General features: G+C 37.8%; 1 protein-coding gene across 3 annotated transcripts in view; it reads left to right on the forward strand.

The window, feature by feature from the left end:
• LOC5577102 (mitogen-activated protein kinase kinase kinase 11) overlaps nucleotides 1-22,037 on the forward strand; it is a 112,483-nt gene that overhangs the window by 19,424 nt on the left and 71,022 nt on the right. For 2 of the 3 annotated variants that reach the window (XM_021853216.1, XM_021853218.1), the window contains exons 2-5: nucleotides 5,906-6,068; nucleotides 6,141-6,307; nucleotides 6,453-6,628; nucleotides 6,892-6,912. In XM_021853216.1, coding sequence (XP_021708908.1) covers nucleotides 5,906-6,068; nucleotides 6,141-6,307; nucleotides 6,453-6,628; nucleotides 6,892-6,912 — 527 coding nt within the window. The remainder of the gene's footprint in view (nucleotides 1-5,905; nucleotides 6,069-6,140; nucleotides 6,308-6,452; nucleotides 6,629-6,891; nucleotides 6,913-22,037) is intronic. The other variant, XM_021853217.1, reaches the window with a different exon arrangement.

Consider the following 22,037-nt stretch of genomic DNA (forward strand, 5'->3'; position numbering starts at 1 on the left):
CTAGAACATTTGCTTTTGCTTTTGCCTTTGCAAACCTGGAGCGGCTGTACTCCATGTTGGGAGCGGCTCACAACAGCGGCTGTTCCCCATGTCAGGGGCGGCTGATCATCGTCCGAGTGCCAGAGAAGGACTCTAAGCTAAACTGCGCACTATGGCCCTCCGAACATTTAAGGGGAATGGTCCTCCGGAAATCTAGGGGGTTGGTGTCAGGCCCTGCAAGCCGACCGTAAAAACACATAAGCACAGGAACGTCAACGAGAGAAAACAGACCGGAACAATCGGCAAAGACCACAGCGACGAAAAAGGACTAGCGATTGGAAACTCGGTACGTGGAACTGCAAATCTCTCAACTTCATTGGAAGTACTCGCATACTCTCCGATGTACTGAAGACCCGCGGTTTCGACATCGTAGCGCTGCAGGAGGTGTGCTGGACAGGAGCATTGGTGCGAACGTTTAGGACCTTTTGAAGCGTCCAAATTCATTAGAGCGTCTGAAATTTCCCGCACATGGATTTGATTCACACTAATATCTCTAGAAAATTCCGGTTAAAACGCAAAGTAATTGCGATTGCGGTCTTCTTCCGCAAATGTTGGCATATATATTGCAATTTTTTTCTGAGTTGTCACCCACATTTTCATCAAGGTTCAAAACGGATGGAAAATTGTCAGATTTCAGTTTTGTGTTTACGTAATTGAAGAAGTTCTTTGGACAGGACTTTATTTCAAGCTCAGTTTTTGAATTGTATTCTTCAAAATCATCACTGATGGCAAGATTCAATTGATTGCAAATGTTCAAATATTTTGGTTTGTATTCATCTTTATGATGTTTCTTATAAATGTTGTGTGCCTTTTCCTTCCGATTTTTCAGATTTTTTATGTGTTTGTCATACCATATTGGATTTTTTGTACTGAAGTTTCGCCGTATTTTCTTGGAAGGAATTTCTTGTTTAATGATTTGCAGTACAATTTCATTGAATATGTATGCAGCAGTTACGACATTTCCTTCATTTCTGATTATTTCTTGCCAATTAACACTATTTCATCTACATTTAATTTTTTCATAGTCTGCTGATTTGTATTCAAAGGCTTCCTCGTATTCATAGTCGTTGGGTCTTAATTTTTTATGGATGACTAGGGAATATTCGATTGCTGTGTGAAACGTTTAATTTTTCTACAATGGATTCAATGCCTCAGTTACACAGAAATCGTCGTAAATGTTTTGTTAATAAGAAATCCAAATGACGGTTTTGTCTGAAACTACAAATTGAACTTTAACACTTCACTCTTTGCAAAAAATAAAATACTAAAATCACTAGTTAGGCTATCCTTTCCTTGTTTCCTTGTGAAAGTGCAGAGGACTCCTCGGATTCCATAAAGCAAGCAACACTTCAACATTTCCTTCCATCCGCAAATTGACCTGCATTCGGACGTAGAGCCGATATTGTTTGTTATAAAAATGAGAGCACCAGTACTTACTCATTGAAGATGCTACTGATCCCGAGTAATGTCAATTGGTTCCCTGTGTAAGTACAGCTGTTCTTGCAATAACGGAGTAGCAACTGCGGGCGGTCAGTCGTGCTAATGCTCAAGCTCAATTAAGATTGATGCGGGGCACGATGCACCGATTGTTGGGACAGAACGCACCACAACAATGAGGAAAGATGCACCATGTTTTACAAGTAATTTTATTTATAGTAAAAACACGAGTTTTTGATGATTTTCGTCTGCAATATAATAGTTTATTTGTAGTAATGTAGTTTATTTTGAAATTGATCGTTCTGCCCGGACCGATGGAGTGCATGTTGCCCCAACCGGACGCTTAACAGAAAATGTTATGGAAAATAGAAATCGTTGTGTTATTTTGCCAAATCATGTCATCAACAACTTATCCAGTCTCTAATCATCTGTTTCATGGTAGAAGGTTGTGAAAATTCTCAATTCATCGTTTTCAAAACAACAAGTAAAATGATCGGGAAAGTTGCATCAGAATCGTGTTTTTCGAACTTATTGTTGCATCTCTCTGTTAAGTTTTTCAAAATGTATCTAATTCACAGGGTGTCAACAATTTGCAATGATTCATCAATCCGCAGAGTGTTTTTCTCTCAAAACTCGTTTATTTCAGAGAAATTGACAAGTTGCGTTTTGCCCCGGCAGCCTCTAGATGTGAATCTATGTGTCGTATGATATGGTTTCTAAATACCATCTAACATGACACCATGGCACTATGATCCGGATTAAGCAATTGATTAAACAGAAAATGCGTCAAGTTTGGACCGCGTCAAATAGAGTGTATTAACCCCTCTACCAGCAGCTTCATTTTTTACTACTTAAAAAATATTCAGATCGGGATAACTCTTTTGTTAGCACAATTTTTTCATAAGCTCTCAAAAAACTCATCTAGTTTTTGAATATGTGTCGATATTGATAATTGTTCATCTGGATCCGGATATATTCCTTGGGGGACCGACGCGTAGCCATAACACACGTAAATATCTAAGGCTACAGAATTTGTATCGTATTTATTCCTCGGAATAATACATTAATAAGAGTATATTGTGAAAAAATGAAACAATTTGGTGCAGTCGTCTTTGAGTAGTGAGCATTTATGTTTCTGGTACCAGGCTGGACAAATAAAGATCTTGAAAACTCTAAAAAGTCTCATATCCTTAGCTTCTTATTACCTGGCATTGTATAGTACACATTCTTTTTTTTTTGATAAATTGACCAAAAACAAAATGATTGCCAGACATTTTGTATGGAGAATGTTGGTCCCCCAAGGAACATAGAAATATCTTCAAAACTGGATCACCAATAATAAATATCGACACGAATTCTTAAACAAGAAGAATTTTTTGTTAGCTCTTGTGAAAAAATGGTGCAAAAATACCGAGAAACAAAAAAGTTATCGTGATTTGAATATGAATTTGAATTTGAAATGAAGCTGCCGGTAGAGGTATTAAAAATGATAAACTTGTAATGCATAGATTACCCGATTTTGTCTTTCAAGACTTCTTGCGGTTTCTCTTGTAAGCAGTTTATAATTGTTATATCTTCCCTATGTTATGTGTATTCAGAGTACGTTCAACAGGATTGTAATCAAGCATGGGAAAATTCACTCACTTTCGGGTGGCTACCGATAAAAAAAACTAAAAATCTGCTGCTACTGAACATTCAGTGATAGCTGAACCGTACTGGGTGGAGTATAACATGGAAGCATGGAAGCGAGTGAGTGAAACGCAATAACTGAGTGAGTATTTCCCATGCTTGATTGTATTTAGTTTGGAAGAATACGATGAAAAAAAATCCTTGACAACAAAAATTCTCCACGACAAAATCGGGCCAGTACTGTAATTGGGGATGGTACACAAATTACGTCAAACGAAATTAAAACTTTTTCGACTCTCTCCCCCCTAGTCACGCTTTTTGTATGAGATCTTCAAAAATTTGCTAAGGCTTGTCACGCTTGACGACTCCCTCTCCCCCCTTGGAACGTGACTTTATTTGTGCATGAACCCATGGAAAAAGTTATGATATTCGCTGATTTGCAATCTTAAAAAATTATGATTCTTGAAATCTGAATCTTTTAATTCCAGTTTCCTGCTTTAGATCCTCTCCATTCTTCTAGTGCCTTGGCCAACAATCAGGAAACGTTTTGCGCCCACTCAAAGCATTTTCTTGATTATCCCGTATGACGTCACTCGATGTTTATTTTACAATATTTCAATTACACTGCATTAACACCCCTGGGCTTGGGATTATATTTTCCAGGGAGCGATGAATTTTGATAATTGATCGCTGTTGTTAGTAGTTTTGATTAGATGTTGGGTAAATTTCAAAGCAATGGCAACCTTTTTATTACAAAATTTAGATATTATCTTCTGACCTAAAGATTCTGGTTAAACTACTGTACTATGCAGTTGGGCTGCACTACGCTATCACTCATCAAAATTACTTTCACTTCGGGAAAATATAATTTCAAACTGGCGAGAAGATTACAGACTGAGGGTGGGTTAGGAGCACAATCAGACCCTTGAATGTGCAATGTGGGGTAGTGATTAGGAATGCCATTGACGGTTTGTAATCTTCTACGAGGTTTTCGAAAACCAACAGGGCGCGTGCACCGGGTTGCGGATAGGAGCAAAGGGAGATCAATAGCATCTACCTAAAATAATAGAGCAAAAAGCCGTTCCATGATTAGGTAATGTTAAGCGATCTTCTATGGTGTTCTAGTACTATAAAATTCTTCACTCACTGGGAATTCTGGCCTTGATAATATCAATAGTGATAAAAACATAAAATAATACCTAATACTTAATAAGTACAATGTAGCTTTAATGTAGTAAAAAATGAAATAAAATCAATTTTCTATACTTGACAAGGTTTTGAAGACAATCAATGAGTGAAAGAACTACCTATTACAAAAGCCACATCAGCTAAGTCTATACATATACAAATGTTGGTCATAGGGTCATGGCGAGCATTCGATATGTATGTCTATGACTGATTCTGATCTAATAGGGGCACTAGAAGACCACGCGGACAATTTCGAAACAAATTATTTTTATACATCGGTCTTACGTTCCGAAAGGCTCAGCTATGCTGCAAAGTAATTTTATAAGTTATTCATTACTGCTGTTTAATTGTTTATAATTCTAACAAAACTACATAATTAACTCATTACTAATCACTGTTCCTATATTCTCTTTTTCTCTCCTTATCTGTTGCATGATTATGAGCATCACTAATATAATGCATGAGCATGCACAATAAGAATAATTTCAGGATTGAAAGCAGTACATGGATACCTGGATAGAATAGCTTCGAAAAGGGCGCTCAAAATATAATATTTCTGGTCAGGGAAGTATTTAATCAAGGGTATGTAAATTTTTTCCATTATTAACACCTAGATCACACAAACAAATGAACTAATATCAAATATTTTTTAAATATTTTTACATAAATCAGCATCGTCAATCAGTGTAAAAACAGATAAAGTTTGTAAAGTTATCACCATCGATTCAATTGCGCTCTGTATAGTAATGTTCATTCAGTATCAAAATCTCCTAAAGCGTCGCATTGTGCCATCAGCAGCCCTTAGCATCACTCTCATATTGTTATTATTTTGTTGTTTATAAAATTTCTAGAAAGCGATCAGCATATTCTTTCTTACTTGTACAATGGCCGATCTATTTGGAATTTTAATAAGTCAAATCAAACTTCAAAACTCAAATTTAATTGCTTTCAGCACATTTACATTTTGCAGCATTAATCGCATTACTGTGTCAAGTCTTCTCCATTCCCTATACCCTACCCCAACCCTTCTTATCCTTTCCGATGGTGTTCAAGTGGTCCGCATAGACTATTACGGCCATTACCTATCCCTTACCCCGGCTTTGGACTGACTTGCGCTCTCATTGCCCCACCAAACGCTGCAAAATGAAAATGAAAATGAAATATTTCAATTACACTGCATTAACACATTTATACACATTTCATTCATTATAAATTGAACGGTTTCCCAATCTATAAAGAAGACACTGCAACAAACTGAAAGTCTTGTTAAAAAATAACAAATAATAATGTACATAGGGAAACAAATTCGATGGGTAGAACGAAATCTAATTTTTTATGTTTCATGTAAAAAAACGGGACTATAGCCCATTCAGGGAAATAGTATTCGGGGTAATGAATTTCGGGGTTTTGGTTTTCGGGGTACTTGACCATTCGGGGTACTGACTTCCCGAGTTATGGTTTTCAGGGTAACGGTATTCGGGGAAATGGTAAAGGATCCCCAGACTCTAATTTTAAAGTATGTAACACGAATAATTCAAAATAAATAATGCAGTATATTTCGATGCAATTCATTAGCCTGATTCAATAATTGATTATGTATCCTTATTTCCAGTACTAATCTGTGATCCGGTAATGAGTGGCAATTTGAAGAACAAAACCCTCAAAATCACAGATTTCGGTCTTGCACGGGAGGCGTACACAACAACCAGAATGTCTGCTGCTGGTACTTTTGCGTGGATGCCTCCAGAGGTCATCAAGTCGGGTACCTATTCGAAGTAAGTCAATAACAGGGGTCGGACATATACTTCAGAAACTTATCCACCCATTCGTTTTCTACTCTATTACAGGGCCTCCGATGTTTGGAGCTACGGTGTGCTGCTCTGGGAATTGCTAACCGGTGAAACGCCTTACAAAGGATTTGACACACTGTCGGTCGCGTACGGAGTGGCCATCAATTCACTCGCTCTGCCAATACCTAAGACCTGTCCCGAAGCTTGGGGAAAGCTAATGAAGTGTAAGTATCTTTTATTTTTTCAAATCACAACTTGCGCGGGTTGACCTTCTCAACCTGCACTCGACCGCAGTTCGAAAGTGAGATTGTTTTCCTTGCTCAATAAATCACCGTTCCCTCCTTCTTCCTTTCCCCGTCACGTAATTAGCCTGTTGGGAATTGGATCCGCATCGGCGACCCTCGTTTAGGGATATCGAAAAAGATTTAGATACTATCGCACGTTCAGGATTCGGACAAACACCGCACGAATCGTTCCACACGATGCAAGACGGCTGGAAGAGGGAAATTGCCGAAGTTCTTCAGGAGCTGCGTAGAAAAGAGAAGGTAAGTCGAATTGCGTGGATTGTGTTTATTTTAGCGTTCACCGACTAGGATGTGCAATGAAAAAACTTTGCTCGTTAATCGATTGACCAACGGATAGGAGAACGTGGGATATTTTTCCTTAATCATTGTGTTGAAGTGATGAGATTAATATTGAATGTTTGTGTATCATTCATTTGAATTCTCTTTACGCTTCCGACTAGATTTTATTTATACTGTTTAATTCTCTTTTTTCCCTTCTTCATTTGTGGCCATTCGATGTGTAGGCATTTAAGTCTTTTGAAGAGGTAAGACCTGATAACTATTTTGTATATTTGTTTTGGCTGCTTGTCCTTTCTGCGTGGGTGTGATCATTTGATTGTTTTTTTTCTTGTTTGTTTAGTTGCGTTTAAATCCGTGAATAATTTATTACTTGAGTTGAAAACTTGAAGCGCTTTTTATGAATTTCACTTTGTACTGCTTGAATGCGATAGTGACACAATTTGACTTGTTTTCATATACTGTACAAACGTTTTGTTGTAAAGACATCTGACTACTTTTAACAGCATGCATGGTTTTACCTGTGTTTTATAACACATCTCTGATAGTTTAAACTTATAAGCAATAACGTAAATCTTCATTTTTTCTAATTGTATAAATATTAGTTTTGTGCAAATAAGTTAAATCGAATAAATGAAGTTCGAAAAAAGGGGAACCTTTCAGGTGGTTGATGAGTTCTCAACATCAAGCCCCGCATGATAATTATAAGTGTGGAACAAATTTCATTTTCCGCTCCAGTCCTCTTTTTGAATTCCTTTTTCATCCTGAAACAACTGATAATACACAGTTTGATCGGTGAAAGCTTATATGAAATTTACTTCCTTTCCGGCTTTACTTCCCTTCTGAAGGAAGTCGTCACTATAACTTTCACGACTATCTCGGAGATGGGATTCTAGCCCAGGTCCTCGGCGTGAGAGGCAAGTGTTCTAACCACAATGTAATTTTTGATTCTGTAAATATCTGATTTCTGTAGATATCATTTGGAAGAAAACGTGAAATTTGAAACTCATGTGGGTATGGTAAACATTTCTGGCGATATCCTCTCAAGAATCATGAAGTTTAATCGTATCCCTCGGAGGCCCTACAATGTGGCCACCGAGGATTGCCACAATCTAGTTTTCAATAAAACTATCAATATGGTTAAAGATGCACACCAGTCAAAAATAAAAGCGACGAAAAATTAAAGTTTTAACTCACCCTCTAGAAATGCATTGCCATGTCTATTTGAATCATTTTTTGAAAGTATATAAAATTTCTCTCCAAATATAGTACCGGTGGCACCAGGAATACCTCACAGAAACCATTTGAAAATAATATGATATCTTAAGAAATTTCTGCTTAAGATATAAAAAAAAACATCGGCATTCATCGTACAATTTTAAAGATTACAAGATTTATCAGATCTCTATTCAATGCAAGTCTCTAAAAAGTCTTTTTTTTACAGAAAGCCTTTTTTTAGAGATTTGGTCTCTATTCAATGCAAGTCTTTAAAAACTCTATTTTTTACAGAAGGTCTCTATTTTAAGCGAAATGATCTCTAAAGTCACTTATTTTGCTTACTCTGTTTGCCGTGAATCCTGAAGTCCTTCTGAAAGCCGGTTCTATCCCATTTTAAAGTCATTTGACATAACGGCCATTTGGCATAATTCAAAAGATATATGATTTTTCTTTCATATTTCAAAATTAATGTCGAATTCGTTTTTGGACCTAGGATGGATCCGTTCTAGGTTCAATCCGTTCTGAATCACAGTTTCAACCCCAACCCGATTCAGGATCTCCGACCCAGTTCCTAAAAACGAACACGACATAACATTTTAGGTGCTTGGATGTTGATTTAAGGCCTAAGCGCTGGTGAAGGAACTTGTCTTATAAGTAAAGCTTACTGGAAAAAGGGGCATGGATACATGGATTTTTAGTCGTTCAACAATAGGCGATTTACCCTAAATCAACCGATTTTGAAGCATTTAAGGTAAAGCATATCTATTGATATTTTCCTGTCATAGAATATTGGGGATCGTCCATTAATTGCGTAAGGGTTTTTGGGGGAGGTTGGTCTGATATTTCTTACGCGCCATATACAAATCTTATCATAGGGCAGGGGGATTGAATGGATTATAATGGTTTTTGCTGGCTGTTCTTCATAGTTAATTTCTGCGCCCTCATAAACTGAAAAAAACAAATCAATTTAATTTGAGCGTCGGAATTAAGATCAATCGTGTCCGCGTTATGCTGTGACTTGCGAGTGATAAACAATATCCGTGTTCAGTCGACGATGGATGCCAACTGGTGAACCCGTTTCATGCTTATGATTACACATTTTTGTCGTGACTGCTTTACGTTTATGTAGTTTTCAAACAAATTATGAATAGTTCGTCACTACATGTGTCAGACTAAAACTAACCTTTGACTAGTTCGACATTATGAATATCGACGTACATTTTTAATATTTTATCAAAATCTTTTCAGCACGAGACAAAAATGCAAAACGAGTTCAAAGTAACAATCGTATTTTGCTCCTTATCTATGGATCGCACTACCGATCAAAGGTGATCGGTCACTAATAAACACTCCATCCCAACTGATTGTAATGAAATGGCCGGCTCCGTTATTGGTAAATAATATGAGAGTTGCTAAAATGTAAGCGGAATGTTCCATCCCTTGTTCATTTGAATCGAAGTGCGATTTTTACCAGTTCCGATCAACCACGGAGTAGCAACCATTGATATTGTGCACTTCGTACAAGCATGTAATATCCGCAATCAAAATTTGGTCTGCACACGATGATGATTGTTACTAGACTAACTTTATTCACGAAAATCAACTTTTTGGTAACTTAGTTTTACTGCATCTTTTTCATATTTTTTCGATATTGTTATTCTAATGAGAGGTGCCTGGAGTTGTTCCTCAATTGTATTGAACCAATTAGGATTTAATAGAATATTTTCAGAAAGAGAGAAAAAGAAATCACTAGTAAGCCCAACAGAGTGTGGGCAAGTGTGAGTAAAGCGCCAACGGGATTATCACAGAAAGCTGAATCACAAAATGCCGAATCACAGAACGCCGAATACATTCTAGCCTACCACAAAAGGCCGAATACACAGAAGGTCGAATCACAAAAGGCCGAATGCACAAAAAGACGAATTACAAAAGGCCGAATCACAAAAACCCGAATCACAGAAGGCCAAAATAACGTTACAAACCTAAAGAATAAAGCTTGGATATGAAAAGAACAAGTCCATGCTTTGTTAAATGCAGTCATGTCAGTAAACAGTGCCAAATTTACATGCGGTGAAACCGTATTGAGGATAGAGGAACTGAGGCGGCAGAAGGCCACCGAAGTCTCCAATATTTGAAAGGTGTGTATATTAGACTGATGCAAATTTTGAAGTTTTTGCTCCCCTATGCCTAAACGATGTCAATTATAATGAAAATGATCCTCCCAAAATTTGAAGCGATTTGGAAGAAATTTGGTTGTGCACACTCTATTTGAAATTTATATGAAAATTACTATGGAAAAGGCAAACCTTTTGTGTTCAGTCCAGTAGCGCAACCAGGATTTGGTTCTAGGGGGGGTTTTTTAAACTTTAAGGTTTATTTTTGAAAACGTAGTTATGTTTAAAAATTAGTCGAGAAATTCATGTATATTACACCTTTTTAACACATATATCAAAAATAGATTGAACAATATAACAATATATTTGCATGATACGATTCAATCGCTCTTCATCTGTGTTACTGCTTAAATATGTTTTCAAGTTTTTCTACAATGACCGCAGCAATTTACAATAGAACTCATTGCCACGATTCTTGCAGTAGGTCAGAAGTAAATCAGCATTGGAGAACTTGACTTGTAAATCCAAAAAATTGAGTTGAGGGTCAGAAAGGTGTTTTACTTTCATTGTGAAGATTTTATGAACAAAAATGTGTAATATTTCAAAATTTTCAATGCGACCAACTTTGTTTTAGGATGACTCTGTAACCAGACTGAACAACTACCCTAGTGGGACGCTTATTCGTCCTATCTAAATGGGACAAGTCGGAATCACATTTTACCAACAATTTCACTAAAAAAGACTCAATTTTCATGCATCCTTTTTCCTAAAAATTCAATGTAATTCATTATCAACACCTGCAAAATATCGAAAATGTTAGAACGCTCAATAAGGCAGAGATGCTTCCACCAGATGCTTAATGCATTCTGAGATTTTCAATCTATAAAAACCGAAGAATAGCTTCTTCGGGAATTCATATGTTCTGAAAGTCGTAAAATTTGACAAAGGGTTTTTGATGCTTCGGGAACTGCGTCAATTTTCTGTTTCAAAGGTCCCCATATATCTGAATGTTTAACAAACTTCTCACATAGAGCCCTTAGTTTGTTTTCCATAAAAGGCAACAAAATTTCATTAATTTCGCATGTAATTTTAAAATTCTACAGGGGTCAACAAATAAAAAGAAAACACTTTAGGAGAATATAACTGTGAAAACCATTGAATTTCTCAATTTTAATTCAAACCAAACTTAATTACTACTTCGTTATTCTTAGTTGTACGATGTGTAGTGTTCAATTTCAAAAATATATTTGGTAATTATTATATTTTTTCTGGCTCTGGGGGGGGGATTCAACCCCCAAAACCCCCCCTTGGTTGCGCCACTGGTTCAGTCCTCCAACTTCTCGTCATAATAATCTATGGAAAAGTGAACACACTCATCTCAAGTGAAAACATCCCAGCTACAACTTTGCTGAAGACCACATTTTGATTGGATGTCTGGATATTTTGTTATTCTTGATTCCAAAGTCCAAACCACGCTGAGGTGATCATTCAATTACTTTCAGAGCAACACTGCTTTTTTGCTGTAGGACATAGTAGCCTGGATTACTTTGATCTATTCTACCCGCCAGGAGTACCACTGTTGCCTGCCGAGCAGTTGGTTAAGCATGTAAAATGCAAACCCACTTTATGATGATGAATAACAATTTGTCCTGACGTCCAATCAAAAAGTGGTCTTCGGCAAAGTTGTAGCTGGGAATAATTGACATTAGATGAATTTGTTCAATTTCCCATAAAAAATTATGACGAAGAGATAGAGGGATGAACACAAAATATTGGCGTTTTCCATAGTAATCTCCATATAAACTTCAAATGGCGTGTGCACAGTCAAATTTCTTCTGAATCACTCCAAACTTTGGGAGGATGCTATTTACCATAATTAAAATCGTTTAAGCATAGGGGAGCAAAAATTTCAAAATTTGCATCACTCTAGTGTATAGCATCTATTCGGTGTCAAGCAAACAGCAAATCTAGGCGTTAGCCCGGTATAATGCAAACAGGGGTTGTTTTTCCATTTTTAGGTCCGACGAGTGACAGCGGGCAATAATGCCAACATAGTCTTTTACGCATCAAGCAGGAGAATGATTGCTGAGATAGGGTATAACAAGTGTTTAAGTGATCATAAGAATACTAAGTTTACTAATAATACTTTTTATCGTACAATGCCCGTTCGATTTTGACTCGGTTCGAATTTGGCAACACGGAAAGGCATGTGCACAAGAAATGGATCATGGTCAGTCACAAATCCTGTCAATCTCAATATTTCTGTGGGCCTTCTTGAGGCTTACCATGTTCAAAATTTAATTCGTGGTCATTATTACGGTGATAAAAGTTTTAATAAAAACAAGCGTTGAATTTTGGAACGGTTCAATTTAGGCAACATGAAATTTTTTAGCATGTTGTCAAAATCGAAAAGGCACTGTATACCCTTCCAGTTTTCGCGAGGTTTTTACACTTGTACAAAAAACAACAGCGCGACTACTTAAGCTCCAATTATTTTTTTTGGTGTATCAGCTAAGAATAGACCAGCTGACGCACCCAAAAAACACTAACCATATTTCAGCTGGATAAACTCTTATTCAGCTAGTAATGTTACTTGTGCTTCTTGTCCCGCCTTACCCTACTGTAAAAATGTCCATAATATTGTAGAAAATGTGCTGAATGTTTGTGGCTTTCACTAAAATTTGGGCCTTCCGTGATTCGGCCTTTTGTGATTCGGCCTTTTATGAGTCGGCCTTTTATGATTCGGCCTTTTGTGATTCGGCCATTTGTGGTAGACCCGCTTGCGGCGTGATGCGCTTGGTGACAATTTTGTAAAAATATGCATCCGCAAGAAATAGGGGCGATCGGGCCAACATGGGCCACCTAAGGAAAACGTCATCGAACGCATAGAAAAATAACAAAAACTATCGTTTAAATGCAAGTGACTTGTACTATAACATGTTTTTTTTTTCATCTTATGTCAATAGTTAATGTCAACATCAACTTAATATTTTTAGGAACGGTTTTTTAAAACCATGTTTTTTCTGCGTGTTTACCAACCATATGGGGCATTATAAGCCACCCAACGAGGCAGTATGAGCCACCTCATTGAATAATATGATTCTCATTTAAAAAATATTGACAAAAGCTTATGATGAAGTGTACATTATTGGAAAGTAAAATTTATTAGCTTTGCATGAAATTATTAATTTTAACGGCTTATTTTCGATACATACATAACACGTAGTAAAAAGACCATATAATTCTAGTATTAAATTATAACACTTGGTTCACCCTAGTTTTCCATTTGCAATGATGCACCAAGATGGCTATGCAGTAAAAAAATATCTAGTATATTTAAGCAATGCATTTTCATGTTCAAAACACCGTTTTTTTTTGCTTAAATCATGGTGGATTATATTTAACTTTATAAATAATAGCAAATATAAATGCATTTTCACTCAAATATGAGCTAATGCAACATAGGACTGATATAGCGAATGGATATGTGGCGCTGATCAAGAAGGACTTTATGGAACTGACCCATGATCTCGCTAATATGCTTCATACGCCGTACATCATGCAAAGATTGAACCCATAAGGCATGTGCTGACAAACGAAACACCCTTTGGGATCGTCCATAAATGACGTAGCATTTGAGGGGGGAGGGGGGTCTTCACGAATTTGTGACGATTTGTGACAAGGGGGAGTGAGGGGTCCCACCTGGTGGACGTATCATTCTGAATAATTTTGGTAAAAGAGAGTAGCGCTGAAAAAAATGACAAATAGTTTTTTTTATCAAACATCTTTGTCTGACTTATCAAACTTGGGTTATAAAATGATGATTCAGCTTTAAAACATTAATATGATAACAATTTTTTTTTTTCTAAGAAATTTAAGTTTTCCTGATAACAAACAAATTTTATGAAGCTTTAAATAGTTATGTGAATATTATATTTTTTCCGTTTCTAAACTATTTAATTTATGAATAAACAAATTAAAGGATTAATGAGTGAAATAAATATCAATGCCTTAAAGACTTGTAAAATATCGTTTTTCCATTTGTTAACAATACATATAATCAACCGTTTTGGTTTTATTCATATTTTCTGTTGGAGCTTAAATTCTTCAAAAGAAGTGATTTGTAAGATTTTTTTACATCCACCAATAAAAATCCATAAAAAAATATTTAATTCGATGCATTTGATTTTGATTTTTGACCATTTACCATATTTGGATGGGTGGTCAGAAATTGCAACAATTTCTGTGCAGTTCTTCTTTCTGGCGTTACGTCCCAACTGGGACAAAGCCTGCTTCTCAGCTAGTGTTCTTATGAGCACTTCCACAGTTATTAACTGAGAGCTTTATATGCCAATTGACCATTTTTGCATGTGTATATCGTGTGGCACGTACGAAGATACTCTATGCCCTGGGAAGTCGAGAAAATTTCCAACCCGAAAAGATCCTCGACCGGTGGGATTCGAACCCACGACCCTCGGCTTGGTCTTGCTGAATAGCTGCGCGTTTACCGCTACGGCTATCTGGGCAGTTAAATAAACCCAAGTGTCAAAAAGCAATAAAATGATTATTGTATTTTTTAATCGATTTCAGAGTCTGATAGAAGGTGTTGGTAGTTTTTTGGTGTCTGTATGGAATGTCATAGAACCCGCTCATTGGACCGGAACTCAAGATTTTTACTTGGTTCACTGTGGCTGAAAACATATTTGAATATTTCTGGTCTTCAATGCCCTGACCCTGCAAAACTTTAATTTGCCACTAATTTTGGGATTGAATTGAATCTGTTTTTCGTAGAGATATGCGCCCAATTTGACCATTAAATGATTATTATTTTCCTAGAAATTGTTCAGTCAGAGTGAACCAAATCACTGAACGGTGGTCTTTAGTTCAGTCAGAGTGGACCAAGTGCACACAGTCCATCAAAATATCTTCCTATTAGAGGTTTGAATTATGTTTTGACGTAGAACTACGTCTTTCTTTTCTATACAGGAGTGAAATTGGAATTTCAAAACCAAGAGCGTTACGTTGGCATGAAATATTTTAAACGTTTATAACTTTTCGCTGGCTTAACGAAATTTGTTGATTAGCACCTCAATCGAAAGACAAGACATCAAAGCTTCATGTCGTTTACTTACTGAATCCCAAATACCTGTTCAAATAGTTTAATAACTGTTTTAAAAGAGAACATTGATTTCAAGCAAATCTATAAATAGGGGTGGCTAGAGAAAATTTGACGTCATTTGCTTTTCACTCTCCGATTGGCTCGCATCTCAGCAAGCGACAGATCGGCTGACCGGGCGTGCTTCTCAGGCACAGACATCGATAGGGAAGGACGCCCCCGTTTGTCTTGCTTCGCTCAAATCAAACTGTTGAGCGAGCGAGAGAAGATGCCGTCCGAAGCTAAAGCCATCACCGCTGCCACCGCCAAGAAGAAGAAGAGGAAGCAGTGCGCAGGAGAATTTGCGGTCGAACTGTGAACACGGTCGGGCGAGCCATTCTCGCTTTGTGGTTCACCGCTTGTTTGCGTTCACCCAGCCATCGTTATCGCCGCCGCAAATTTCATCGGCCAAGGAGCTGTTGACCCGCGCTTCAAGATTTCGACTCGTGATAAAATCAGCATTGGTGGTCAAGAAGCAATCCCGTTAGGAACAAATACCAGAAGCCCCCTGAGTTGCTGGTCCGAGGAGCTGCTAATCGAGCGTCGGACTTATGTGATCGCTCTAGATTTCAAGAGTGAGCAACGTTTCCAGCAACGAAACATTCAGCTGGTTCGTCGTATAAGCAAATTACTTGCTCAAATTTAGCTAACAAAGCCATCGGCCCTTTTCAGGGCCATCAAATTTGTGGAAAAGAGTTAGAAGAAAAATATTTACGACTTCTTATATTCCTAAATAAATTTCACAGCTACATACAAAATTTCATTTGTCATGAATAATTTATGACTCAACAATTTGAGATTGTACTCGCAGACGCTGCTGCAGTGCCGTCGGGGTGAGTGCTCAACATTTCACAACGATTGTAAAATAGAGTGGCATTTCCAACAGCGCCTTTTATGTTCCATATTTTATGGGAACACTTTGATTAGGAAAATTATCACATGTAACAAAATTGCGACATATTAAGAATGCTTTTGAAAAGACATTCTCATTGAACAATTGTAATAATTTTGGCAGCCATGGATCAGAAATTTACCTTCATAATAAAGAAAACTATTGATTATCAATAGCTCGTATTGAATATTTAGTTAATGTCTACCCTTCCAGCAATTCATGTTCGACCAATTTCTCACGCATTAGCATTCTCCGCAATTTTCAAGTAATTCTAAGCCCAACACATTATTGGCACATACCCATTTCCCATATTGGTCGATCAGAAAACGAACAGCACAAAAGGGAGGAGCATCATCTACTATTCCAAGGTTATAAAACCTGCCTTCGTTGGATTCATTTTCATTCCAATTCCGCTTTCGAGCTGGTAAGAGCTCCTCCGAACTTGCTTAGCGAGAAGTTTTGACGTTGGATAACGTCTTACGGCAACATACTGGGGTGCAATTTCGAAAACCGAAAAATCGCTCGCGTCACGAAAAGTGGTTAGATTTTGAATGTTAATAACTTACTAACGCCCGGATAGATTTTCAAGATTCTTGCACCAATCGATTGGAAATCTTTCTACGAATCGACTCCAACAATGAAAACTATTGATTCTCATGACTAAACTATTGAAAAATTGGGAAATATCGAAGCATGTCTTATTTTTCATAGAAAAGCACATTTTTCTTGTGAATTCCTGACACAGACATCATTGCGCGATATCTTAGCCACTTTCGTCATTCAAAGGGAAACGCCCCTTTCGGTCTTCTTCTTACTTCTCTTATTATCTCGTGTTCAGTCGAAGCCAACCAAACTCGACTTCACGCGCGCATCAGTCAATCGTAGACCAGCAACCGGAGAAGGACTCATATCGGAATAAATTTTACACGTTCGTCGCTGCTGCTGTTTATTCCCAAGCTAAAAGCTGCGGGTTCCGTGTTATCGCTCATCATGGCCCTTGGCATCCAGCTCGCCCATCGAATTCGTCCAGAAACCTTGATAATTACCGTCGGAGGAGTGAGCAAACCATCGAATACAAGGATGGACAAGAAAGCACAAAATTACCGACCGCATTTCAATTTAATCGTCTTCGGTGAGCTTTTGGTGTGTTTCTGTCTAACAATGGAATGAAAACCCAGTTTGATCGACGGTGACTACCACCAACCGTCCTTTTCAGGACGACAATTACATTTTAAAAGAGTTGTGAGAATTTTCCACCGACAATTACTGATGATTGGATGTAATTGATTCAGATTTTGGTCAGTCATTTACACGCAACCATAAATGGGACATGAATTTCCGATTGTGCGCGCGCGGGGCAATCGTCGACAGTGTGTGCATGAGTCGGATAAATTGCGAACGGCACTTGAATGAAGAATCCCTCCCGGTTTGTTTCGCATTTAGTGATGATTGCATAATGCCGTTATCGCCGTCGCTACCTACATGATACTAGAGCGATCAATATCAACTCGTCGAACACAGAGCTAAAACTAATCAGGAACAGCTTTGTTGACGTTCCGATATGGTAAGACATTGTCGATCGAATGGAAATACGCACACAGAAAAGACTGCGAAAATGCTACCGCCGCCCGACTGAACGACGGGAACCTATGTTAAACTTTGTTTGCCATTTATCTCTGTTGAAAGTTAATCATCCGAAACTATAATGATAACTAAATAAATTATTTAATCAATTGTGGCCCTGAAAAGGGCAGTTGTTTGAAACTGTGATTCAATGCAATTTAAGCGCGTTCGCCACGGATACGACGAGTATCGAAAGGCTTCGGAACCCACTTAAGCAATCAATCTTAGTGGATCATGCGTGGATCCTCAAGCGGAATATTTGTTTGTTGAGCAAAAGTTACCGCTCATGCTTCTGCTTCCATCGACCAATTGAAGTGTTAATCGAACCAACCATAAAATAACACAAAATGTTCATAATAGGTCAGAATTGACATGCAACAAATAGTGTAAAAATTGATTAGAAGAGCACTTATTTTCGACCTACAAGAATTCTGTGCTTATTTTCGGATTTTCATACAAAGTAGGCCAAAACCGTATCGAAAATCGATCGGTCGAAAACTAGTGTTGGGTCGAAAATTGATGCTGCTCTCTTAGAAATCTTTCATAAGTTCGTGACAGTCTCAAGCCAGGAAATAGAAGAAGCTAAAGTTATCCAACGTCACTTTGGCGGTCGTATCTCGGAAACAACCTCTTACTTTTTCACTGCTAGAAACCTGCTGAGCTGTTAATCTTCAAGCTGTCAATCCAGCGTCTGGTTTGAGAAATCGCTCAAGATTTCTAGGTTGACCGATCCGCGCTTCTAGATTTCGACTCGCGGTAAACTCCGCATCGGTAGTGCAGTCAAGAAACAAGCCCGTTATGCACCAATACCAGAGCCCCCTGAGTGGCTGATCCGAGGAGCTGCTTATCGAGCGTCTGGCTTATGAAATCGCTCAAGATTTCAAGATTGAACTACGTTTCCAGATTTCAACCAAATCCCTGTGATCCGCTACCCTGTTGCTGTTGTGCACCCATGAAATATTCAGCTGGTTTGTCGTATAAGCAGAGTACTTGTTCAGATATACTCTTTCGTTGGTGATTCTCCGTTTTATCATGGAAACCAACTGATAACATCCCGTAGTGCTATTCATCTGTGACAGCATCCAAGCTCAATCGGCCCTTTTCAGCGCCAACATACGTTCATAAAAGGGTTTATTGGATGATATTTACTGATTTATCTAGAATGATCTAAATATCGCGGTATTCTACAAAACTTGATTTGGTTCACATAATTTACCCCGCATAATTACATGAATTTGAGAATTTACCGCTGCAGCGCCGTCAGACCGTAATAACATCATAGTGCTTAGCATTGTATGGTTTTTTTTAACAGCGTCGTTGATTTATCATAATGGAGGAACACTTCCTAAATTCTCGAGTACGGGAATTGGAAAATGTATTAAAATTGTGACAGATTTTAAATACTGTTCAATAAACTGTTTCTTGACCAATTGTAATGAGCAACTATTGATCTGAAATTTTTCTACATGTTAGTCTATTGCAAATGTCATAGTATATAAATCAGAGCACATTGAACATTGATCAGAAATATTTAAAATTTGCACGAAAACAAAACATGCGTGATTTTAATTTATTGTAAGCTATTAAATAATGTTGATATTTTTACTGTCCATACGAACGTGCATGTGAATTTTCCAAGATATGTAAATCCCTAACCAAGACATCAACTTCATGTACCTTATCCTAGATTGGTCAATCAGAAGAAGGCTAAAAATACGAAAGGGAGGAGCATCGTCTGCAATTCAAATTATGTAAAACATACTATCTTCGGCAGATTCGGTTCATTTAAGTGACGAATGACCTTCGGGTTAAAATCCCTCCGTAACAACAACAGGGTTCGGTTCATTTCATTTACACTTTCGAGCTAGTAAGAACTTTTCGTGATAAACACAGTATAGTTAGTAATATTTCCTAATGTGCTTACCACAGGGCCCAGATAGCCGTAGCGGTAAACGCGCAGCTATTTAGTATGACCATGCTGAGGGTCGTGGGTTCGAATCCCACTGGTCGAGGATCTTTTCGTAAAGGAAATTTTCTCGATTCCCAGGGCATAAGAGTATCTTCGTACCTGCCACACGATATACACATGCAAAGATGGTCAAACGGCAAAGAAAGCTCTCAGTTAATAACTGTGGAAGTGCTCATAAGAACACTAATCTGAGAAGCAGGCTTTGTCCCTATTGGGACGTAACGCCAGAAAGAAGAAGAAGAAGAATGTGCTTACCACATACTTGCTATTATCTCTTAATTCATATCGTAGCGTCATACAATATCTGATCACGAATAATCTACAATACGACAATTTGAGGATGTTCCGAGAACGCTGCTGCAGTGCCGTCGGTATCCACTAACAGCATAATGCTCATCTTGTACATCCCTTGCCAAGACATCAATTTCATATAGCCTATTTTCCAGATCAATGCAATAGACAACATGTAGAAAAATCAATTCAGATCAATAGTTGCTAATTACAATTGGTCAAGAAACAGTTTATTGAACAGTATTTAAAATCTGCCGCAATTTTAATACATTTTCCAATTTCCGTACTTGAGAATTTAGGAAGTGTTCCTCCATTATGATAAATCAACGACGATATTGGAAATAAAATACAATGCTAAGCACTATGATGTTATTACGGTCTGAAGGCGCTGTAGCAGCGAACACGGGTAAATTTTCAAATTCATGTGATTATGTGGGGTAAATTATGTGAACCAATTCAGGTTTGGTATTATACCGGGAGATTTAGATCATTATAGATAAATCAGGAAATATTATTCTATAAACTCTTTTATGAACGTATGTTGGCGCTGAAAAGGGCCGATTGAGCTTGGATGCTGTTACAGATGAATAGCACTACGGGATGTTATCAGTTGGTTCCCATGATACGGAGAATCACCAACGAAAGTGTATATCTGAACAAGTACTCTGCAGATTATGTCGAAATGTCCGATTGTCGCCGGTAGTGGCCGCGGCAGCCGTAGTGCTCGGGATGGATTGTCCTCCATGACTGATCCTGGCCGGAAATATTCGTGGGGAGAAACTCGACCCTTTGCTGCAGGAATTTCATTAACAACTCTTTGGTAAAGCAGAAATTTTCCGACGAAAATTCTGCTAAAAGTGAACTTTTTCAAAACAATTCTTATTAAAAGGAATATTTATCAACAACTCTTTGTTAAGTGAAATCATTCTTAACAACTCTTTGCTTTGTTCGCTACTCGCACACTGCTGTGGCTTTCACGCGCTCTTCCTTGCTGCTCCGCTGCTAGATCCGTTCGTTACGCCGTTCGATTTATGAATAAGCTGGGAGCAGAACAACCACTGGTTTTGTTTGCTCCAGTTTCGTTCACCGATGGCGAGTGGTGGGGTTCTCGCCTTGTTGCTTTGTCGCTCCGTTCGCTACTCGCACACTGCTGTGGCTTTCACGCGCTCTTCCTTGCTGCTCCAGTTGATCTGTCCGTGACGCCGTTCGTTTTGTGAATGAGCTGGGAGCAGAACAACCACTGGTTTTATTTGCTCCAGTTTCATTCACCGCTGGCGAGTGGTGGGGTTCTCGCTTTGTTGCCTCGTCGCTCCGTATGATACTCGCACGCGATTGGTTAATGCTTTCGCGCTATTTTCGAATGCGTGATTTGTCGCTGTCTGAACGTTCCGTCCGTTTTGACGTTCGATTGACGCATATTTTCAATAGTTTATTGTCGATAATCAACAGGGGGAGGGTTTTCAGACACAATTTGACATGAACAAAAGAGAGTCCATAGTAGTTCTACGTGAACCCCGCGGTAATGTAACAGACATTACCCACCCCAATTTTTTTTTTTTAATGATTATCACTTCACATTATATTGTTTGAAAGTAACACAAAGATGTGTAGAAATATTTAACCTAATTTGTAACAAGTTAAAAGTTTACAAAGTGTTAGACTTTAAGCTCATTTTTCTCCAAATATTCAAAATGTCACTTGGTCCACTCTGACTTGACGCCGTATTAATATTTAAAGATGATTATATCAATATCGCTGATTTTTTAAACATACAAAATAATAAAAATGTTATTTTTCATCTATCTGGCCACTGCAGTAGTTTTACGCGGAAAGATGCATTTTGAGCTTTAGAATGAAAGATTAGACGAAAACGGTTTTCTACAAAGTTGTTTGTAGAAGTCGCCTTTTAACGACTTTTAGAACTTAACAAAACGCAAATTTTCATGCAAAAAGATTGTTGATATCTATTTTATTTCAAAAGTTATTAAAGTTTCTGTGATAAAAATATTAGTTTTTTAAGGCATTTTATTAGAGTTACAAAAATAACACATCCGTTGTTTTTTGATATAATATACAATTTTGTTTTGTCTTTTGAATGCCGTCAAAAAATA

This window comes from Aedes aegypti, chromosome 3, assembly GCF_002204515.2.
Source record: "Aedes aegypti strain LVP_AGWG chromosome 3, AaegL5.0 Primary Assembly, whole genome shotgun sequence".
In the NCBI taxonomy this organism is placed as follows: Eukaryota; Metazoa; Arthropoda; class Insecta; order Diptera; family Culicidae; genus Aedes; species Aedes aegypti.